This window comes from Micropterus dolomieu, linkage group LG11 (genome assembly GCF_021292245.1).
Source record: "Micropterus dolomieu isolate WLL.071019.BEF.003 ecotype Adirondacks linkage group LG11, ASM2129224v1, whole genome shotgun sequence".
In the NCBI taxonomy this organism is placed as follows: domain Eukaryota; kingdom Metazoa; phylum Chordata; class Actinopteri; order Centrarchiformes; family Centrarchidae; genus Micropterus; species Micropterus dolomieu.
Window position 1 is genome coordinate 29,629,375 of NC_060160.1, and position 20,648 is coordinate 29,650,022.

General features: G+C 40.6%; 1 protein-coding gene and 1 long non-coding RNA gene across 2 annotated transcripts in view; one reads left to right on the forward strand and one right to left on the reverse strand.

Annotated features, from left to right (window-relative positions):
• Positions 1 to 395: 395 nt before the first annotated feature.
• LOC123978611 lies at positions 396 to 1,075 on the reverse strand. The gene is made up of 2 exons (XR_006827018.1): positions 803 to 1,075; positions 396 to 504 (listed from the first exon to the last, which is right to left on the reverse strand). It is a non-coding gene; the product is annotated as an uncharacterized LOC123978611 (long non-coding RNA).
• A 564-nt stretch (positions 1,076 to 1,639) lies between these two features.
• The window catches only part of rrh (retinal pigment epithelium-derived rhodopsin homolog), a 34,048-nt gene continuing 15,039 nt past the window's right edge, over positions 1,640 to 20,648 (forward strand). Inside the window, exons 1-4 of the mRNA XM_046061935.1 lie at positions 1,640 to 1,749; positions 2,252 to 2,354; positions 10,877 to 11,067; positions 16,992 to 17,091. Of these exons, the coding sequence (XP_045917891.1) occupies positions 1,747 to 1,749; positions 2,252 to 2,354; positions 10,877 to 11,067; positions 16,992 to 17,091 (397 nt within the window). The 5' untranslated portion in view covers positions 1,640 to 1,746. The remainder of the gene's footprint in view (positions 1,750 to 2,251; positions 2,355 to 10,876; positions 11,068 to 16,991; positions 17,092 to 20,648) is intronic.

Sequence of the window (20,648 nt, forward strand, 5' to 3'; positions counted from 1 at the left end):
CACTGCAGCAGCTAATAAAGTCCATTTAATCCCAAAAACGCTTTTCTTTTAGGCAGGCTGGAGCAGAAAACAACTCACCTTTCTCAAGTTGTACAGTAATGTCACATGTGTATGAAGGTGGATCAAACAAGCTAATCTTAAATGTCAAAGTAGAGAGGAGCCTAGTAGGCCTATTTATTTTCATTCATTACACAATATGAATAAGCTATGCAGACAGTTGTAAAGAAAGAACATCTTTTTCTTCTGTTCTCTACTTGTTATAGTTACACAGTATTAGGGGTGTGGGCTGTATTAAAAGTATCCACTGTTCTCCCATGCTCTAACACACAGTAACGATGAAATGTGTGCTGTTCTCACATTCTTCCTCTGTATGTACACATAAACAACAAGGCAGGGAAATATAAAAGGAATTTATTTTATTGTTTGGGGGTTATTTGTTGCTCTCCTTCTTCTTTTCCTCTGAAGAATATGGTTATGTTCTCCACATGCCTCCTCCAGTGTTTTCTGTGTAAGACATAGAAGTACAGTAACTAACGTTAGCCTTCATTAAATCATTTCAAGTTAACTTTAAACTGACTTCACCACCACACATAAAACACAGCTTAATAGCAATCACATTTAACAGAAGCATAAAATTCTTCTTAATGGTAACTGTTAAGATTAGTTTATTTGTTAGTCACCACCACTAGCTTAAGAGCTTTAGCCTATATGATGTTATCACTACGTAAATTAGCCTAGCGGCTAACGGACTTTTACTCTCCTCATAGTTTAACAGATTACATGTATTATTTATAATACTCACCGCTGGGGAAGTCACTACATCTCCCGACACAACACCACGGTTGAATTTTCACCCTGAATGGCGTTTTTGTTAAAACAGCAGCTGATAACAGCAGAGCAACGGGCAGCTCCGTGTGGGAGCATTTCCCATAAATACTCGAATAGGAGTGCACTCCAGATTTAGCTGCGGCTAACTGATGTGGCTCTCAGAAACAACAGCTGACTTTCTTGCAGTTCTGTGTACGTATAAGTCGCTAATTGAAAACTCTGTAGGTCAGAGTTTCCACATGAAAAGAGAAGGAAGACATGGCTGGTAGTGTCTTCAGAGTTGCTAAACACCTCAGCGCACTGAAGGAAGCCATCTGACTGTGTGAAGAGCAGCTAGTTGATGTCTGCAAGCAGAGAAGGCATGGAGCTCTGCTGTCTGACTGGTCCACCAATAGCAGAGAAGATGACCCCTTGAGACACAGCCCCTCCTCATTTGCATAATGAGGCAGAAATGCATACAAAAATGTAAAAAGGACAGGCAGAAATAAATACCATGGGTGAAAAGAAATAAGGTAAAAAAAAAATACAAAGGAAGAATAAAACAGACAAAAATATTAAAACACACACATAAATAAATACATTAAAAAAATTAGTAATAAATAAAGTTGAATAAACAAATAAGGTAATTATAACAAAGGTGAATAAGTAAAGGCACTAATTAAAATATATACATTTATGTCTCCTTGTATAATTTAATTACTACCTACATTTATTTATTTACTTAATTTTTTTGTGTATTTAATTGGATGCTTATTTATTTATTGAGCATTTATTTATTTCTGTATTTATTTCTGCCTGTGTCAGGATCGGTCCTCCATATGTCACAGCTGTGTTCCAAGCCATGCCACTGCTCTTCCCGTCCAGCACCATGCCACCTAAAAGCTGGGCTTAAGCATTGAGGCTCTTTTCCATGTCCTTATGGTGAGATTTACAGACTTACTGCAATATTTCATACTATATGTTCCAGTTATTCATGCATTCATTTTATGTCAGCTTTAGTTACTTGGAGATAAACTGTTATGCATGTTCAGTCAGGCAGACTGGATCCAAGGTAAGCCCCCTTGAACTGTGGGAGAGCTTGCTCCACTGCAGGCCAGAGCCCAACCTGCAAAGAACTTCACGTGATTGGTAATCCTCTGTTTTGCAGCCCTGCTGCCCGTGTTACAGACTGTCTCCAGCTAACTGGGGAAAGTGGTATGCAATAATCCCCTTCACCCCATCCCTCCACATTTACCCCCCAGCACCGAAACAATACCCTACAGAATTGGATTAGAGGATGCATTTTGCAATACTCTCTACACCTACTTTCTTCATATTTAGCTTTTTTTAGTTCCTTCTCTGTTTTTTTCTTTGAAGACTGTTAGTGGAAAGACTGTTTACTTCAGTTCAGTGTAATTCTTGTTTCTTTTTTCTAACACCTCAGAAAATGGGGATTGATTCTGGAGTCAATATTTCAGAAGATGGAGGAAAAAGTGTCTTTACCCAACTGGAGCACAACATAGTGGCTGCATACCTTATCACTGCAGGTAACAAAGAGAAGACCACCGCCCACATTACAAATATATGATTTAATTCTGACTATGATGAATAATGTGAGCATTCTGTTGTTTCAATGTGATTTCTATGCTTTATGTTTTCGGTAGAACCTTGTAGTCAAGTAATGTAACTCCCAGGCGTCAATGGCATTTCAAAAAAACTTGCAATCAGTCATTGTTTAAACATACACTCAGTACATCTCACTATTAAGTGTCAAGTTTAAGTTAAGGTAATGCATTGATGATCATGGCAGATAGTGGGTGTTTAACATACCACCATGTCCTGTGTCCTGCCGGTGGATATAGGATTAGGCTACTAAAACGCTTGGTTTAGGGTTATGGGGTTATAGGGTTTTTGTGTTTGAAGTCACAGTTGACTTTTTTAATATTTAAAGGGATAAAATATAGTTTTTAGCAGCCACTAGCGGTGAGGTTTTAAGATTGCAACCAGGCATGTGCTTGTACGCGTGCTTGCTTGAACTCATGAGCGAGCATAATCCAAAACAGAAGTGCTTTCATTCAAAAATCCCACAATTAACGCAATGGCATGCCGACTGTGGCTTTTCTCCAGACATGTTCAGGCAGATATATGCAGGCTCCGTACCTTTCAAACAGTACAGCTGGCATAAAGGCACAATACTCCAGAAAAAAAATAGGCAGTGACAGCGGCTATAGACAGACAGGGAGACAGCTTCACATAACATGCTGAAAGCTCAGGTGAACTCCCACTGCAACGTTACAGTAACATTTTTATTAGCTTGAGGTTGAACTTATCCATTCTCGTTAAATGATAATATTACATTTTCTGCATTTAGCTGACGTGATCCATCAGAGTTAGCTCGCCCGCTGCTTTTCAGTAACTAACTTTACTATCTGTGTATCTTTCACCTGATGCCCAGCAATGTGAGCACATCTAACTTACATGTATTGGGTGATAATGAAACGGTTAGTGACCTGGACTGAATATTATAAATGAGATTGTTGCTACACTTTATAACAGTTAGACTGCAGTAAATGACTTTACTGTAACGTTACTGGATGGCTTTTCCTCTGTGAAGTTGTTGCCTTTTTGTTGCAGTAGCCTATTTTATGTTATATGGCTCACGTTAGTTACAGCGACTGACAGGTAGAGATTCTGTGTACCTGAGTATTGGTAAAACAACAATAAATCTAAATTGAACGTTACGAAGCAAACATCGGCAGGTCCGAGCTAATGTAACGTTGGCTGTCTGCCCTGCCCTGCATCACTATAGGCTAGTAAACAAATCGCTCTACATTTGCTTTTTACCGTTACATCCTTTCTTGCAGGCTAAATCAACACTTTGACATAATACTGGTGGTACACAGGATATTGATATGGTTTTGCGTTAGTTGGTGAAATAATGTGGAAAGCTTCACAACTTTGCACAGGATAATGATAGCAATTGCTTACTGGGAGCTAACGTGACACTCTCTGTAAAGGCCTTTTCACAAGGGAAGCGATTTACGCCTCTAATAATTCATTTTCAATGATAGGCGAGTGTGTAGGTAGGGAGGCGCGGGCATTTTGAAAGGCAGAGCAACAAGCAGGCGCGTTCCTGTGAAACTGTTGCGGTTGTGCTCATCTCATGCACAAGCCCGGCCACTGCCGAAGTTGAGTTGCCTTGAAGTTTTTGTAAGCGACACGCAGCACAAATCACTGGTCGAGAGACAGATCCTAACTGTTTGTGAGATTCCAGAAATCTGTCACTGTTTACTAAATAGTTATCAGGACATCAACAGGAGGGAATTTGCATGGCAGTGGCTGGATGTATAAGGTAACGTTATGTATAATTTTAACTTGAGTTAAATAGGCTACAGCTGTATATCCCACAGAAGCCGTTGCCATGGTTACTATACATTCTTCCATTTACTTGCGGAGCGCTTGTCTTCCTGCCTGTGTAGTTGCTTGGCCCCGGACAGGGATAGTGTTGTTTCCCATCTGAAAAGTTCTTAACACAGCCTTTCTGATGTTCACTGTTTTCACCAACATCATCTAAATCTCGTTTAGTCTGATGGGCTTCAACACAAAAACCTTTATTGTTGTTTTGTATCCTTACGTGGAGTTTATGTTGGAATCTGTGTTGTACTGGGAGCCGGTTGTTTTGTGGTGTTAGTGGACTGCACGTCATTAACTGCGGTATTGTCACCAGCAGTCGGAGAGAGGCTCTGGAGCGCGTACAGGGCTACATCCTGATCCAGTGTGCTCACATAAGAAGCCGAATAGTGGCTCTTGCAAGCAACAGAGAAAACAGGTGTGTGCTTAAGTTAGCTTAGAGTCCATTGACAAAAAGTCCTCTGAATTACTTAAAGGGGCATTATGTAGTTTCCAACAGCCACTAGCGGTGCGGTTTTAAGATTGCAACCAGGCGTGTGCTTGTACGAGTGCTCGCTTGAACTCATGAGAAAGCAGAATCGGAAACACAACCGCTTTCATACAGAAATCCTGCAATAAATGCAGGAACACCAGCATGCAGGCTGTGGCTTTTCACTCAGACATGTTCAGGCTCTGTTACTTCAACGTTACCATCTCAGAGGCGGATCGACACCGGCGCCGTACCTTTCATTCAGTGCAGCGAGACACCGGCATATTGGCACAGTACTCCCGAAAAAAGGCAAAGTCAGAGCGGCTATAGACAGGTAAGGAGCCAGCTTCACACAACATGCTGGAATCTCAGCTAAACTCCCACTGCGACGTTACAGTAATATTTTTATCAGCTTGATGTTGAACTAATCCATGCTCGTTACATGATAAAGTTACAGTGACTGCATTTACATTTTACATCATTAGCTCGCCTGGTGCTTTCAGTAACTGTCTTTACTATCTGTGTATCTGTCACCGGAGGCTCAGCAATTTCAGCACCGCTACATGTTTTGGGTGATAATGAGACTGTTAGTGAGCTGGACTGAATATTATAACGAGATTGTGTCACACTTTATAGCAGTTAGACCGCAGTAAGTAAATTTACTGTAGTGTTAGTGGATGGCTCTTCCACTGGGTTGTATATTATGTGGGTCATGTTAGTTACAGCGACTGAGAGGTGGAGAAGCTGTGTACCTGAGTATCAATAAAAGGCAATAAATAAGGTTGAAATAAAGAATAGGAATACTTGCCTTCAGAGTTATTAGCCAAACCCGCCAAGTAGATCATTTTAATGTCAGATTACAACCCCTTCACACACAGGCAATAAAAACAGGATTAATTTTAGTAGAAAAACTACATATAGCCCCTTTTAACATAACCATAAAAATGTTAGTTGCTATGAGTGGATATTGTAGGAAAACACAGGGCACTATGACACAAAACTATGTCTGCCAAGGAGTTGTTGTCAAATGTTGAGTATTCTACCCTGTGCTCTGTTTACCTTGGATTGTTCCCTAGTGGAGCTCAGAGGCATGTGGAGAGGAGCCAACATTGACTTTTACAGAGAGGCAGTTTAGTCACTGGCCCGCAGGAGGGTTTCTGCTAAGCCGTGGTTAGGTGACTCAGTTCCTATTTAGACCATAAACATCCTCTACACACAAGCCCTTGCTTCTCGGCCTGCTAGCAACCAGCTAATCGGCATCCACCAGTCTGCCTGCCTGCCTGCCTGCCTGCCTGCCTGTTCCCCCAGTCAGCCCGCTTGCTCTCCAGTGGCTAGCCACATGCCAGTTTCCCGGCCTGCTAGCACTCCAGCAGCTTACCAAAAGTAATTAATCCAGATCCCCGTATGGGCCACCACTCTGTAACAATTTACCTTACACCAAACAGCAAGGGAAAAGTACATAAGGTAACGGGCCTGCTTATTTTGATCAAACAAACCCTACATAAGCCAGGTAAACATTCAAACTGCAACTGTATACACTTGACAAAATTGTACATTAACGAAATAAGTCCATATGATGAGTTTAACAGCGTATATTTAGAAATATATCAGGTTTAGACCCCGTTGGGCATCACGCACACAAGTATTTCTCGCTAGAGGCACGGCCGCACTCCGACACATCAAACAAACATTGCAAACATTATCACTATTTCCCACACACATTTACCCTTCAGAATTGGTGACTATTACAACCTGCCTGTTTCCCAGCCTGCTAGCCTCTTGCCTGATCCTCCACCTGCTACTCCTGTGGAAAGTAATTTAGAGCAGGAGAAAGACACTGAGACAATCACTCTCTTCGAATTCTTTGCCTGGAGATCCAAGGAATCCGAAGTGGAATGAGCTTCTAGCCTTGAGGTAGTTAGCCAGGAGGCTAGCTATCAAGCTGTCTCCAAGTCCACTCCACCTTCAATCAAAGGTTCTAGAAGGAGACGTGGAGCCTGGCCAACTCCTGCTCCAAGGTCTTCGTCGGTGGTCCGGCCGACTCCTGCTCCATGGTCTCTGATGGTGGTCGGGCCATCTCCTGCTCCAAGGTCTCTGTTGGTGGTTTGACCAGCTCACGGCCCCAGTGTTTGGACACTGGTCCACAACCCTGTAATCCAGTCACCAGTCCTCAGCCTTGCAACCTTCTTTGTGCTTCCCTGTTCTGCTGCTTTACTGCTGGACTTCAGCCCTCCAGAGAAGTTCCACCCTTATTGCTGGCCCCTTGCCCGGGTCTCGTCTTGGTCCTCCGTTTCCAGAGTGTCGTGGACCTCCCTGATGGCCCCCTGCTTGACCACCAGAGAGGTCTTTCATTCGCCGCCGGCCTCCTGCCAGGGCCCTGGAGGGGTTCTACCCTTGCTCTCTGCCCCCTGGTCAACCCCCTCACCTGCTTGGCCTACTGGCCAATCCTCCAGCTGCCCACCTGACCTGCTCAGCCTGTCGATCTGATATGGACTCAGGGACTTTGAGTTTTCTGTACCTCTAAATTATTAGTTGTTATTTTTATTAAAATGTTTTTTCACATGCAGTTTTAGTTTAGTTTTACTAAAAAATGTGAATTTAGTTTAGTTTTAGTAAACTATAATCACCTTGCTAACTTGCTCCCCAAGATGGTGCTGAGTGTTAGGTGCGCTTGTTTTTTTTTTTGTGTGTGTTAATTCAGTTTTCAGCTGTGATTCCTGGAGCTCTTTCACCAGGGAGGAGCTCATGAACATCAGGGGAACAATTCCAACAGATTTAATTCCCACTTTTCTCACGTCATCAGTGGAATTATTGGACATTTTGGTGAAGGGTTCTTTCGCTGTCGTTCGCGCTTTGAAACGCCGCAGGAGAGGAAAAAGAGCAGGGTTGCTCGTGCTTCTTCGTCGCAACAAACTGGACGAACTTCAGCTTCTGGTGGGGAAAAACAGAGACTTCTATTCATCTTCTGTTCTGTGCTTCATGGAGACGTGGCTGTGGGAACTGATACCGGACTCCGCGCTGCAGCTGTCAGGCTTCCAACTGTACAGAGCGGACAACGACACAGAACTCTCTGGCAAAACAAAAGGTGGAGGTGTCTGTTTTTATATTAACAATGGCTGGTGTAGCGATGTTACAGTGATTCAGCAGCACTGTTCTCCTAATCTGGAATTTCTTATCATTAACTGTAAACCATTTTACTCCCCCCGTGAGTTTGTTTCATTCACTCTGGTAGGCCGCACGCCAACGTTCAGGACGCACAGAGCACGCTGGCCAACCGGATACTCTGTGTGGAGCAGACATACTCCCTTGTTATTGTTCTCGGTGACTTTAACAGGGGAAATCTCAGTCAAGAACTCCCCAAATACAGACAGTTTATAAAGTGTCCAACCAGAGAGGGGAACACTTTGGATCACTGGTACACCACAGTTAGCAGTGCCTATCACGCCGTCACATGTGCTCAGCTGGGACACTCTGATCATGTGATGGTCCATCTGATTCCTGCTTACAGGCAAAAACTAAAGCTCTGTAAACCTGTAGTGAGGACATCAAAGAAGTGGACTAGTGAAGCTATTGAGGATCTTCCAGTTTGTTTGGACTGCACTGACTGGGACGTTTTCAAGAAGGCTACCAACAATCTGGATGAGTTTACAGAGGCTGTGACGCCCTACATTAGCTTCTGTGAGGACACATGTATACCAACACGCACCAGGATGAGTTATAACAATGACAAACCCTGGATTTCAGCTAAACTCAGACACCTAAGGTTGGAAAAGGAGGAGGCATTTAGGAGTGGTGACAGGGCAGGGTGCAGGGCGTTAAAGTACAGGTTTAGCAGGGAGGTGTGAGAAGCTAAACGACTGTACTCAGAGAGACTAAAGAACCAGTTCTCTGCAAACGACAACGGTCTTTTCAGGAGACAGAAACCCCACAAGGCAGCTGGGCCGGACTCTGTCTCCCCATCCATCCTGAAGCACTGTGCTGATCAGCTGTCTCCGGTGTTCACACTTTGGCTCAAAAAAAGGAATAGAGCACATGACTTCTGTTCTTGATTTATAATTTGACTGACATTCACAGACCCTTTTCAAAAAGGAATAACGATAAAATTAATCGCCAAAAATGAAAAATGGGCCGTTTTGATTGGTTTTTTGTTTTTTATTCTCACACCAATCCACCAGTCACTAGTGACTTTGTTTGTGAGGCCACAGAAATGTTACAAGGCTTTCATCAAGTTGGAGTTATCATATGATAAGTATAATCCTCACTCCAGCCCTGCTCACTCACTCTGTTTGGTTTCATTGCAGTGTGCTCTTTAGCATTCAGAGGTTCCACTGCAGACAACAAGGTGCCTCTGTGCATCAGTCGTTTCGAACACAGCCTCCAGTCTTTGGGCCATGCCCCCTTATTTGCATACACTCCGCAATCCTAAATGTCCAAATGCCCAATCCTAAATGGCCAAATGCATTTTTGATTTAGATCTACAGTTTTAGACTTTTAATTTTAACTCTTCCAATCTGATTGAATCTCTCGGAGCCCATCAAGTTTGTGGTAACAGTGGGTTTATTCCACATCTGCATTTATGACAAAGGACAGTAGTGTAGAATCGTCATCTCATGTGGACAAACAGCGCATGCTCTGTCTGGAAAGACAGCATCAAGTTAAAGTTAGCTAGCTATACTGGAGAGATTTTCTACTGGCTATAAAACACATAAACGAATGTCATAAAAACATGGTGACATTAATCAACGACACATAATATTCAGCCATAGAAATCTAGCTTAATTTTTACATGCTTTTCAAGTAAGCTAGCATTGTTTAGTCTACGGACACGTTACCTAGAGCCTAGTTCACACTACACGATTTTTAGCCCGATTTGTTCCAATTTTGCCCGACCATCAGGCTGTGATCAGGAGTAAATAAGCGGTTGATCGGCGGTCACCAGTTGTTATGTGTGAACTACACAACGAAGGCGGCTGGCAGAACAGGCAGCTACGTTTTGACTGCAAAACACTTTTTTACTCACCTCCAGCTCTCTCTGTGACACAGACAATCATATTCAACCCATATTCTTTGTCTTTACAATTGCTATCTTTATAATAACAACAGCTGTTTCTTGTGTAGGTTTGTGTCATTCCCCGTTTCACATTTCACATGTGTTTTCATGACAAAATGCCGCTGTCAGCTCCTGTAGTGTGTGACCCCCTGTCACCGATCAGTCACGTAGTGTGAACGCCACAGCAACTTCAGACCCGTCACAAGACGGCAAGTTGTGTAGTGGGAACAGCACGGCCATTGGCCAATGCTGAAAGTCATGTAGTCTGCTCGAGCCTTAAGGGAAAATACTCCGTTGCTTTGAGGATTAATAATCCATAATCCTTAATCGTACCTGCAGCGTTTGCTGTAAGTACGATTTTATAACAGCAGGTGGCATAGTAGTTTACTTTGTTCCTCTGAGTCTAAAAACTGCAGTGCAGTGGTTCCAAACCTTTTTCTATCATCATCCCCTTTGGAAGGTAAAGCAATAAAGGCTTTTTCATATTTTTGGATTTGACTGACATTTTTTCATTACAAGCACCAGTTTTTCCTTCTCTGTTAGAATTCCATCCATCTTGTACTGATCATGGCGTGCTTTCTGAATAAATCTGAATGTTATAGCCTTGCTTGCATCAGAGAGCTCTTGTTTGTCTACATTCCCTAAATTAACCAGATCACAGCATTTGATTCGTCATAGGAGGAAGTAGAGATGGAACTAATGACATTAATGAGGGCTCTGTCCCAACAATTATCACAATGTAATGCAGCAAATATTAATAAATATTATTAGTGACACCTGTGTTTGACAAGTCTGCTGTTCCACAAATGAATTTCACAATTCATCTAATTCTACCCCACCCCCCCATGTGCCCCATATGTGGCAACTGTTGTATAATCAATGTTTTAATATACAACATGTGTATGTACCAATATCAACAATCTAAAAATCACCACCAAGAGGCTCATCAGAAGAAGTTAATGTTTGTATTCTACTTCTTGTAGATGAGAGTGTTATGAAGCATCAGAGGAAATGCACCTTTATTTAGCCCTCAGTCATTGTGGCTTCTGTTTAGAAGGAATACAGGATCAGATGTTGCAGGTTGGACTTTTACCTCCCACATTGTGACATTGTATGTTTTGTCATCTTTCTCTTCTTAGGTGTCATTAGTTTAACGAGTAATATCGTGGTGCTGCTAATGTTTGTGAAGTTTAAGGAGCTCCGCACTGCCACCAACTTCATTATAATCAACCTGGCCTTTACTGACATAGGAGTGGCTGGTATCGGCTATCCTATGTCAGCTGCCTCGGACATCCATGGCAGCTGGAAATTTGGCTCCACTGGTTGTCAGGTAGGTAGAATGTAAGCGCCTTTTTACACACGTTATGTTGTTACTGGAATAACCTACATCTACACTGAAAGGTCATGTAAAGGCCACCCAATTAAATGTTGAGACGAGGGAGGGTGTATGTTCTGTAAGTTTGTGTGTATGTTATGGTGGTGGGGGGGGAGAAGGGGCACTATACATCTTCAATCATTTTAAATATATGCTCTATTCTCAGAATTGTATTCAACGACTCACCATGGTCCCACCATGCACTTTCACTGCATAATACCTAGGTAATGTTTGCAGACTGGTTTACTTGGTTTACTATTTTAAATCACTGAGATTTAAACAAAAAAGATTCCATTCCAAATCCCCCCCAAAACAAAGATCAGTTGACAGAACATACACTGCACAACAAGGCTGTATAAGGTGAGAACTGAACCTGAACCACATTGTCATGAGGTTGGTTTTAGCCCCCTCCTTTGCTCGCCCTCGGTAAAATACTTGTTTGAAAGAATGTATTCACCTTTTCTGAGTTGGCCATGATACTAAACCTGTGAGCAGGCTGACACGTTTGCTTTAGCTGTTGCACTGCAGCAGGCCACGTGTTTGGATTCTTATGGCAGATTATGTTTTTTTTATCAGTCTTTGTTGCTGCACAGTGAAACTGAGCCATGTGATGCTAATCTGCAATGAGAAGCAGAGCAAGGAAACCCAGAGCCAAATGTTTTTACCGGGCAGCGGAGGTTTCCCACACAGTACCTCCAGTGTACCCTTGCAATAACAATTAATTTGTCTAAAATGTTAACAAACTCTCCTGCGTTTCAGAGGCAAGCATACGTATGGCACCAAAGGTGTCTCTTTCAGGAAAAGTTCACATAAAAATATAATTTCATCTATTCAGTGTGTTTAAATCCCAAACTTTTTCAGCTCAACACCCAAAAGAGAAATCTGTTGTCTCACTGGGAGCCAAATTTATAAAAATACATCATGAATTGCTGTAACATCTACATTTATAAACTACAGATAAAGAACATAAACCATGAACTTAAAGTGTATATTAATTTATTTCTATATAAAAGTAAACAAAAAACTACAATGGTCTATTCTCCCTTTCTCAACTCTCATTTTCTTATCCCCTCTCATCATCCCTCAGCATCAACACTAACATGTCTTTTTTTAATGATGTTGACATGAATTTAACGAGAGGTATGTGGCTGGTTAAAGTTTTCAACCAGCTGATCTATATTCTGGGCTCCGTTTTGAAAGTGCCATTCTGAGGTCGTGCGGAGCATTTAGTCTGTTTCTGTATTGGTTTTTCAGGTATGCTAGACTTGAAAAGCCAGTTTCACACAAGTTTGTGGTTCGAAATTGAATCAACACATCTTGAAGAATTCTTTGCAAAGAAAAAATAACACTTTAGTTTGGACATCATAGGATCGACAGTGACAGATGGCAGACTACAGGGCATAAAAATTCTGTATTAATGTGAAGAGCAGATCAGGTTAAGGAGAAGGGAGAGTGAAAACCTCACCCAGCATCTGAGCTGAACAGATTAGTGAGGCAAAAATGAATGCTCATTCACATATGTACATATTGTAACATTATTATGCATTTTACTCTGCCATTGACCCATTTTAGGTCCTGAACCTAAGTTTCGGAAACATGGCACTAGAAGATTGTTGGATGTGTTTATCCCCCTGACAGCTGTTGGTTAGCCGTTTTAACATTTATTCCTTAAAACTATCTAGTAGCTATTTCAAAGCTACTAATACTTATTTATTAGTTACTAGTAACTATTCCTGTTTTGCTAGTAACAATGAATTAGATACTAGTACTTATTTTTTTTGTTACTAGTGACTATTCCATTAGTAACTATTTTTTAGTAACTAGTAACAATTGTTTTGTTAACTAATTGCACTTATAGGGCTCTGCAGTTCTGATATCACATTTTTATTAGTCACTAGTAACTATTCCAAAAGATACTATTAACATTTTCATTCTTACTAGTTCATTTTCTTTGGTTACATCATTTATTAATGGCTAGTAAAATATGGAAAGCTGTTTTAACATTTATTCTTTAAAACTTACTAGTCGCTATTTAAAAGCTACTAGTAACTATTCCATTAGGTACTAGTAACTATTCCCGTTTTACTTGTAACAATTAGATCCTACTTAATTTTAGTAACTAGCTAACTACTAAAAGTTAAGTACTAGTATCGGATCAGTTACAAGTAAAACAGTAATAGTTACTTGTAACTATCCTTTTATCCCCCTATTTTAGGGAAGCCACCCTAACATGGCCTTAAGTCCCCCAAATAACAATCTGGTTGTTTCCTCAGCTTCATAATTGAAATCCTTGCTGTGGTCCGGCACTAGGACCCTGAGTGAGGCTGGCTTTCATCGCTGCTCTGCCGAGATGTCAAGCAACTACACAGAAAGAGACACACACACACAGCCACACACACACATGGAGAAGGCCAGAAGGCTGATTGATTTAAGATAGTGAGTGATACCCAGTCAAACTGTAAGGTGTTGTTAGTGACTGTTAGTTGCTGAACTTTAGCTACGTTTACTTGAGGTAAAGGAAAGGGGATATTTTAGTTGGCTATGGAAAACACTAGTGTTGATAATGTGAACGCCATTAATATTACCCATCTCTAGTAGCCTATTTCAAAACAATATCAGTCCACATAGAATGTTGTTGTCAGTGAAAACTAAATGTTCTAGTGTTCCTGTTAATGCTGTTGTATATCCTTCCATTCATTGACCAGATGGATATTGAAGATATTTTAGGAGAGAGAGAGAGAAGCGGGAGATTGGCAGGGCAGCTGATTCTGAGGTCAGTAGTGGTCTATGGGTCTAAGGAAATGTGGGCTGGTTGTTTTCTTTCTTTGTTGGCAGGTCTGAACATCAAGGCAAAGCCTAAACTAGACTAAACTAGACATGCGAACTAGGTTGATTGGTGACCCTAAATTGTCCTTAGGTGTGAGTGGTTGTTTGTCTCTGTGTGGCCCTGCGATGGACTGGCGACCTGTCCAGGGTGTACCCTGCCTTTCGCCCGATGTCAGCTGGGATTGGCTCCAGCCCCCCTGTACGCAGTATAAGTGCTTGACGATGGATGGATGGATATTGCCTAAATGGCTAGGCTGTACATGAGCATATACACACAGGAAAATATAATAAAATGAAAGCAATCATACATACTACATGTATCGATACATATAGTAATCATTACTCCAAATCTTTTATTCCTTCCACGATTAGGTTATTAAATTCAGACAGTAGCCACTATAAATAGGATCCTTATCAACAGCTTACATATGTATGCTTGTATGCAAGCCAAACTACAGAGCAAAATCACACTCAGAATCAACCAATCCACAGTGCAGTAACAGTAATTAATGTAATTAACTAGCATTCTTTAGACCTGCAACTTATCTAATCTAACTTATCTAAGGGGAATTAGACATGGTTTTACTTTATCACACATTTACATGAGCAGAACATGAACTCAGTCTGGCCTAAGTGAATTCCCTCTATGCAGCGTTGATGTGTCTAAAAGCTAACATTATATGGTGGTCAGAACCATTGTATGTGCGTAGGACAAGACCCACCCACTTTTTAAGACCAATGATATTGGATCCACTCACTTTTACTGTCTGTAATTCAGCACTTCTGTTTTTCACTTGTCAGAGCGTTGGCAATGAAATCCATTCCACTTGAGGAATGCACTAATAAATTAAACTCCTTTTTACAGCCGTCACTTTCACACTGCTGCTTCTTCAAATATTTTCTACTCAGCTCATTTAGAATCCATATAAGTTAAACTCCATTCCTTGTTTTCACTGCATGTGCTTGCTGCACTGCCGTGACACAGCGAGGTAAACAAAGTATTTTAGGATACCAGCTGCTCAGATGTGTCTTTGTGCTCACATACTGCCACTAAAAAAAACACTTTTTCATCATTTGTTCACCTGATGCTTTTAAAGGGATCATGTAGTATTTGTTGCAGCATTATATTACAGTTGCACTTACGCTATGTTGTTATAACAGTTATCTGACATTTTTGCTAGGCTAGCTAGCTACAGTTATGTAAACATTAATAAACCAGAGTTAGCAGCTCTTTGAATCCCAGTCAATGAGAGAAGCTAGCTGTGGTACCAGTGCCAAATCTGAGGCACAAGGATGATATTAAATGAAAAAGTTGATCTACAGGAGAAACATATGTGAAAGCAACACAGAATGACTGAGAGCTGCACTGACTTAAGTTCTGTTGAGTTTTAAATTTCACCTGCCACCTGAATTTTGTTTCCCTTTGCATAAATAAAAACTTTTCCACCAAAAGTTGATGCAGGAAAGAGAGAAATTGGTGCAGTGTTTAATGTTCAAAATTTTCTGGAGGGGGGACTCCCAGACCCGAACTAACAGATTTCAGGATTCATGAGAGAGACTCTATTCTCATTGCATACAAAATACAACAAAATGCAATTTAGAACACAACATTGAACTTAGCAGCTTTAAAATAGCATATAAGCAATAAGGATTTCTGTAAAACAGTGTTTAAAAACATCACATTTTGTTCTTTTGAGATATATATATATATATATATATATATATATATATACACAGTTGAGGCCAAAATTATTAGCCCCCCTTATGAAATTATACAAAACTCTTGATTTCTCCATGGAAATGAACATTAACAACAAGTGTTTATAGTGTATTTGTTTCCAACATAACAAAGACTACATGTCCACTAAGTTTCATTAGGATATGTTATTGATGCATTGAGTTGAAACAAGGACAAAAATGAGACATCCAAAATTATTAGCCCCCAAGCCATAAAAAGTCAATAGTGTACCCTTTCTGAGCCACAACTGACAACCTCTCACGGTGCTTTCAGACCAACCGCGAATTTTCGCCTCGCGACGCTTTCCTGCAAGTGTTCACACACAACGCGAGAAGGCAATTTGAACACGATAATGTGAATAAACACAACTCGCCATTACTACAACTGTATGAACCCAAAGTTAACATTTTGCTGTGATTAAACAACAATAAACGGATAAACTGATGCCGAAATAACTACAACATGATTTTGCAGATTTGCAGCAGATTTGTTAAACATATGAATTCACACTTTGTCAGGTCTGTCAGCAAGACAGCAGGACAACAATTTCTAAAATGTTTGTTTTCTGAATGGAGTTTGGATCGATCAGGGCTATGCTATGCTAACTTTGTCACAGTAAAGTACAATGATAGCTGGAATAAAGTTACAGACACATGTTTTCTGAACTCACCAGGTAGTTCAACCTCCTCAAACAAAACAAAAGATGCAAAGATTTTGCAAGCACAAGTTACGCATACTCTGGGGGCAAAGCCCCCCCTCGTCTTTCAATCCTAGTGACGTCCCTGCTAGTAACTTATAAATAAGTATTAGTAGCTTTTAAATAGCGACTAGTAGGTTTTAAGGAATAAATGTTAAAACAGCTTGCCATAGTTGGTTTCACGTTAGTCCAAACGCTGTGAAATCAGTGATCAGAAACCTGAGACTGAGTCAGTGTGTATCATTTTGATATATTTTGTGTTTCCAAACTGATTTTCACTTCCATTTGAATTTGTATGCAACAATATTTTGCCAAAAATATAAGCAAATATGGAAACTTTGATGGACAACGATTTCAAATCTTTACAAGTTTATTTGTTACACCATAGTTAAATTTAGAGCTGAAACAAGTAATCCATTGACAAGAATAATGATGTGCAACCATTGAGATCGATTCATATTTCCAGTCATTTTTCAAAAATGTTAAACATTTACTGGTTCTAGCTTCTCATATGTGAAAACTTTTGATCAGAGACAACAACAAATGTCACTTTCGGCTGTGGTAAATTTGGATGGGCATTTTTTTAAAGTTAACATTTCTGTTTTTGTTTGTCTCCAGATCTATGCAGCTCTCAACATCTTCTTTGGCATGGCCAGCATCGGCCTGCTGACAGTGGTGGCCATCGACCGCTACCTCACCATCTGCAGACCGGACATAGGTATGTATTTACTGCTCCTCTTCTCTCCATGTAAGGGCATCTTTTCCACTGGGGAGGGAAGGGAGGATTTCCCCCTCACTTTTCAAAATCCTATTTTTCACTTGTGTCTTTATAGTCTTCTGGCCAGAGGACTGTGGTATGATGTCAGTCGCTCAAAGCTTACTACACCCTCCAGAGATCTCTTCGGTCTTAATTATTTTCTTTGTTATAATTTATTTCCTTGATAACAAAGAAAGTTACCAATTTTACTAATTAAGTTACCAGTAAGTAGTAATTTTATTCTCCCATTTTAAAAACTTGAACTCGTCAGTTGCTGAAAGACACTAAACACATAATATATTATGAATAACAGAATTATCCACTGTTTATACGATGCCAAGTAGTAGACTGTAAATGTAATTTATGCCAATCATGTTACATCTGTGATCTTTCCCTATATACGGTATATGCATACATATGTAACAGAAAATTAGAAAGTCAATAAAAAATAAAATCAATACATGTCGGTATTAATGCATTGTCCATATTCTTGAGATCACAGGAATGTGAAAGAGTGAAAAGGGAGGGGTGTAGGAACAGCCCAGACCAGACACACATCACACCAATGTAGTGTAAAAGCGCTTTGAGTGGTCGAAAAGACTAGAAAGGCGCCATACAAGTACGGAGCATTTACATTTACATTTACTAATCTTCTCTCTGTATTAGTGGACATGTGCAAGTAGTTCTGGTTAATTCAGTTCATGTGTCAAAATCAGCATGTGGAAATAAAACTTCACATTCTTCACATAATATTAATTAATGTACATTTCACTCTGAATTACAAAGTTTGTATCTGTTTATTGTTCCCTGTGTGGGTTACTGAAGTCCAGATATCCTCCTGAGGGTGGATTAGTGAGCGTCATTTGGTTCATTGTCACATATCTTTTCTGTCCTCTTACTGCTCAGCTACCATATTCCAGTCTATGGAAGTGCTGATAAAAATGCTGATATGCTTGTCAGAAATGTCAAAAATGTAATCTATATTTTAGTTTACATTTGATGTAAAAAGATGTTTGAATTGAACTTCATTCAAAGATAAGACATTAAACCACAGTGATCTTTGTTTCACTCAAAAACAACACCAGGAAACTAAAAATGATTTCAAGTGAGGTTAGTGCATTAAAATACAGAGATTCCATGTGACTTGACCTGTTCACACAGTCATAGAAAGATCAAAACCGTAGTCACATATGAGCAAACAATTCAGATTTGGGTCACTTTGGCCTGCAGTGTGAATGTAGCCTTAGACTAAGACACAAAACTCAAGACAACATACAACATTAAAACTGTAGAGATTTAAAACTTATCTGCCCCGGGTCCGGTGACAAGACCCCCCCATGGGGAGCGGACTTGGAATCTCCCATAGAACCGGGAAGCACCCACAGACACACAGAGCCTTTCTGCCATCTTTATTACTGGCAACACTAAAAGTTGCGAACAGGACCCTCCTGCCATGTGCCAAAACCGTAGCCATGGACTCAAGCAGTTTGGTCTCTCTCTCAGCCCTGTCGGGCCATTCAACGTACACCTTCATCTTCGTGTGATCCTCCCCACCCCCTAACACAGGTGAGAGTAATCAGTCATCATTCTTCCCTTCAAGTGTCCGCAAGGAGATGGAGACTTTCCCCAAAGTTATTCATTACAATATGTGTGAGGTAGGTCTTCTTGCTGCCACTAGCCTAAATGTTACAGCTGTAGATTTCCACACCTGAAACAACACCTGCCTGCGGGTTCCCTAGCTGCTGCTGCTGCTGAACTACTTTCTGTGGATGGCAGCTGAGGTTTACTCCTCTGAAAAACGTAATGTCCATAGTTCAAAAGCTAGTTAGCTAGGTGGGTCTTTGTGTCATCCAGCACTGCAGCAGCCCATAACAGGCAGGTTGGAGTGTACAACTATAGTAAAACAAGAAAAGGTAAATAAAACTTCTAAAGTGCACAACTATGGAAGCCTTTTGTCATTCGAGGATGAAAAATGAACCTAATACTAACATATAACAATAACAATCATTTGTAATAATGTCACATATATTGTATATATAAAGGTTGATCAAACATAGTTATTCTTAAATGTTAAATGAGGTACAAAGGAACATGTAATTGTTAATTTTTAGGGTTCAACCCATGTAGGGTTCAATTCAACTCCATTGTTTTTGTTCTCATTCTTCTTCTTTTTTTCATTCTTCTTTTTCTATGCTAAAAGTGTTTGGGCAGCAAAAACTACTGAATGAAAACTCCAAAATTGGCAGGTGGGTTGCAAATTCCACCCACTTCTCAGGCAATACTCATAGACCTCAAATAACAAATCAAATAACATATTTAGTTATTCCCTTTGAAAATTTGGGGGAATAACTGGAAATGGTGTGCATGTGCTTCCATAGGAATATGACCCCAATCGGCCACATGATGGTGCTGTAATTACGGTAATAACGGCTTAAAAATGCAAATTTGAAAAGCCATGCCCCTCCTACCGTAGATCCGATTGACTTAAAATTTCTCACACAAGTCCAGCTCAATGTGCTCTACAAAAAAGCATCAAGGAAGGTCTCCCTAGAAAATGTTTCCTTCATTTTAAATTTTTTGAAAAACACATTTTTGACATGAACCAACCTTAAAGTTGTATAAAGCATGTCGATATCTCTAATACTTTTCAAGATATTGACCAATGAACATTGAAGGGGGCGTGGCACAGGACATAAATAAACACCAATCAGCAACCATTGGGCTAATCATCACAAACTCACAGGAGATGTTCAGATAAGGGCTCCAGGTAAATCAGGAAAGTTTCATATACATAGGTACGCTACACTGCTGTTCAGTTTAAACTGAAATACAACAGTTATCATACAATATTTTCAAAATATATACCAGGCGAATGTCCATATTTTGGCAATGTTTACTGTTTAAATGTTGACTTTTATTGGTAGATATCTTTTTCTGTCCATACAACCAAGTTCCAAATAACAAAACATTGAAACAGTGAGTATTCATCAACATTCCTGTCAACGTGCTTTACAGGCCTGTAGATTGAGAACGGAACTTCCCACAGTGATGTGGCATCAGGCACGTGCACACATAGACATCAAAAGGGGCTTCAGCACCTGTCCTTTTTCTTCCTCAAGAGAAAGTGCCCTTTTTTCTGGGATGCTTTTTTAAATAAAAGAATATACAGTATATTTATTCCTGTTTGCAACAGATTCCCTGTCAAACAAATCTATTTACTGGGGGAAAAAATTTAAATAGGCTATCAGGTCAGAAGATGAGACTTTGGAGTTGTGATGCCCTCCCTCTCCCTCTCTCTTTCTCTCTCCCTCTCTCTCTCCTCCCCCCTCCCTCTTTCTCTCCCTCCCTCTCTCTCTCTCTCCCTCTCTCTCCCTCCCTCTCCCCCTCCCTCCCTCCCTCTCTCTCTCCCTCCCTCTCTCTCCCTCTCTCCCCCTCCCTCCCTCCCTCTCTCTCCCTCTCTCTCTCTCTCCCTCTCGCTCTCTCCCTCCCTCCCTCCCTCCCTCTCTCTCCCTCTCTCT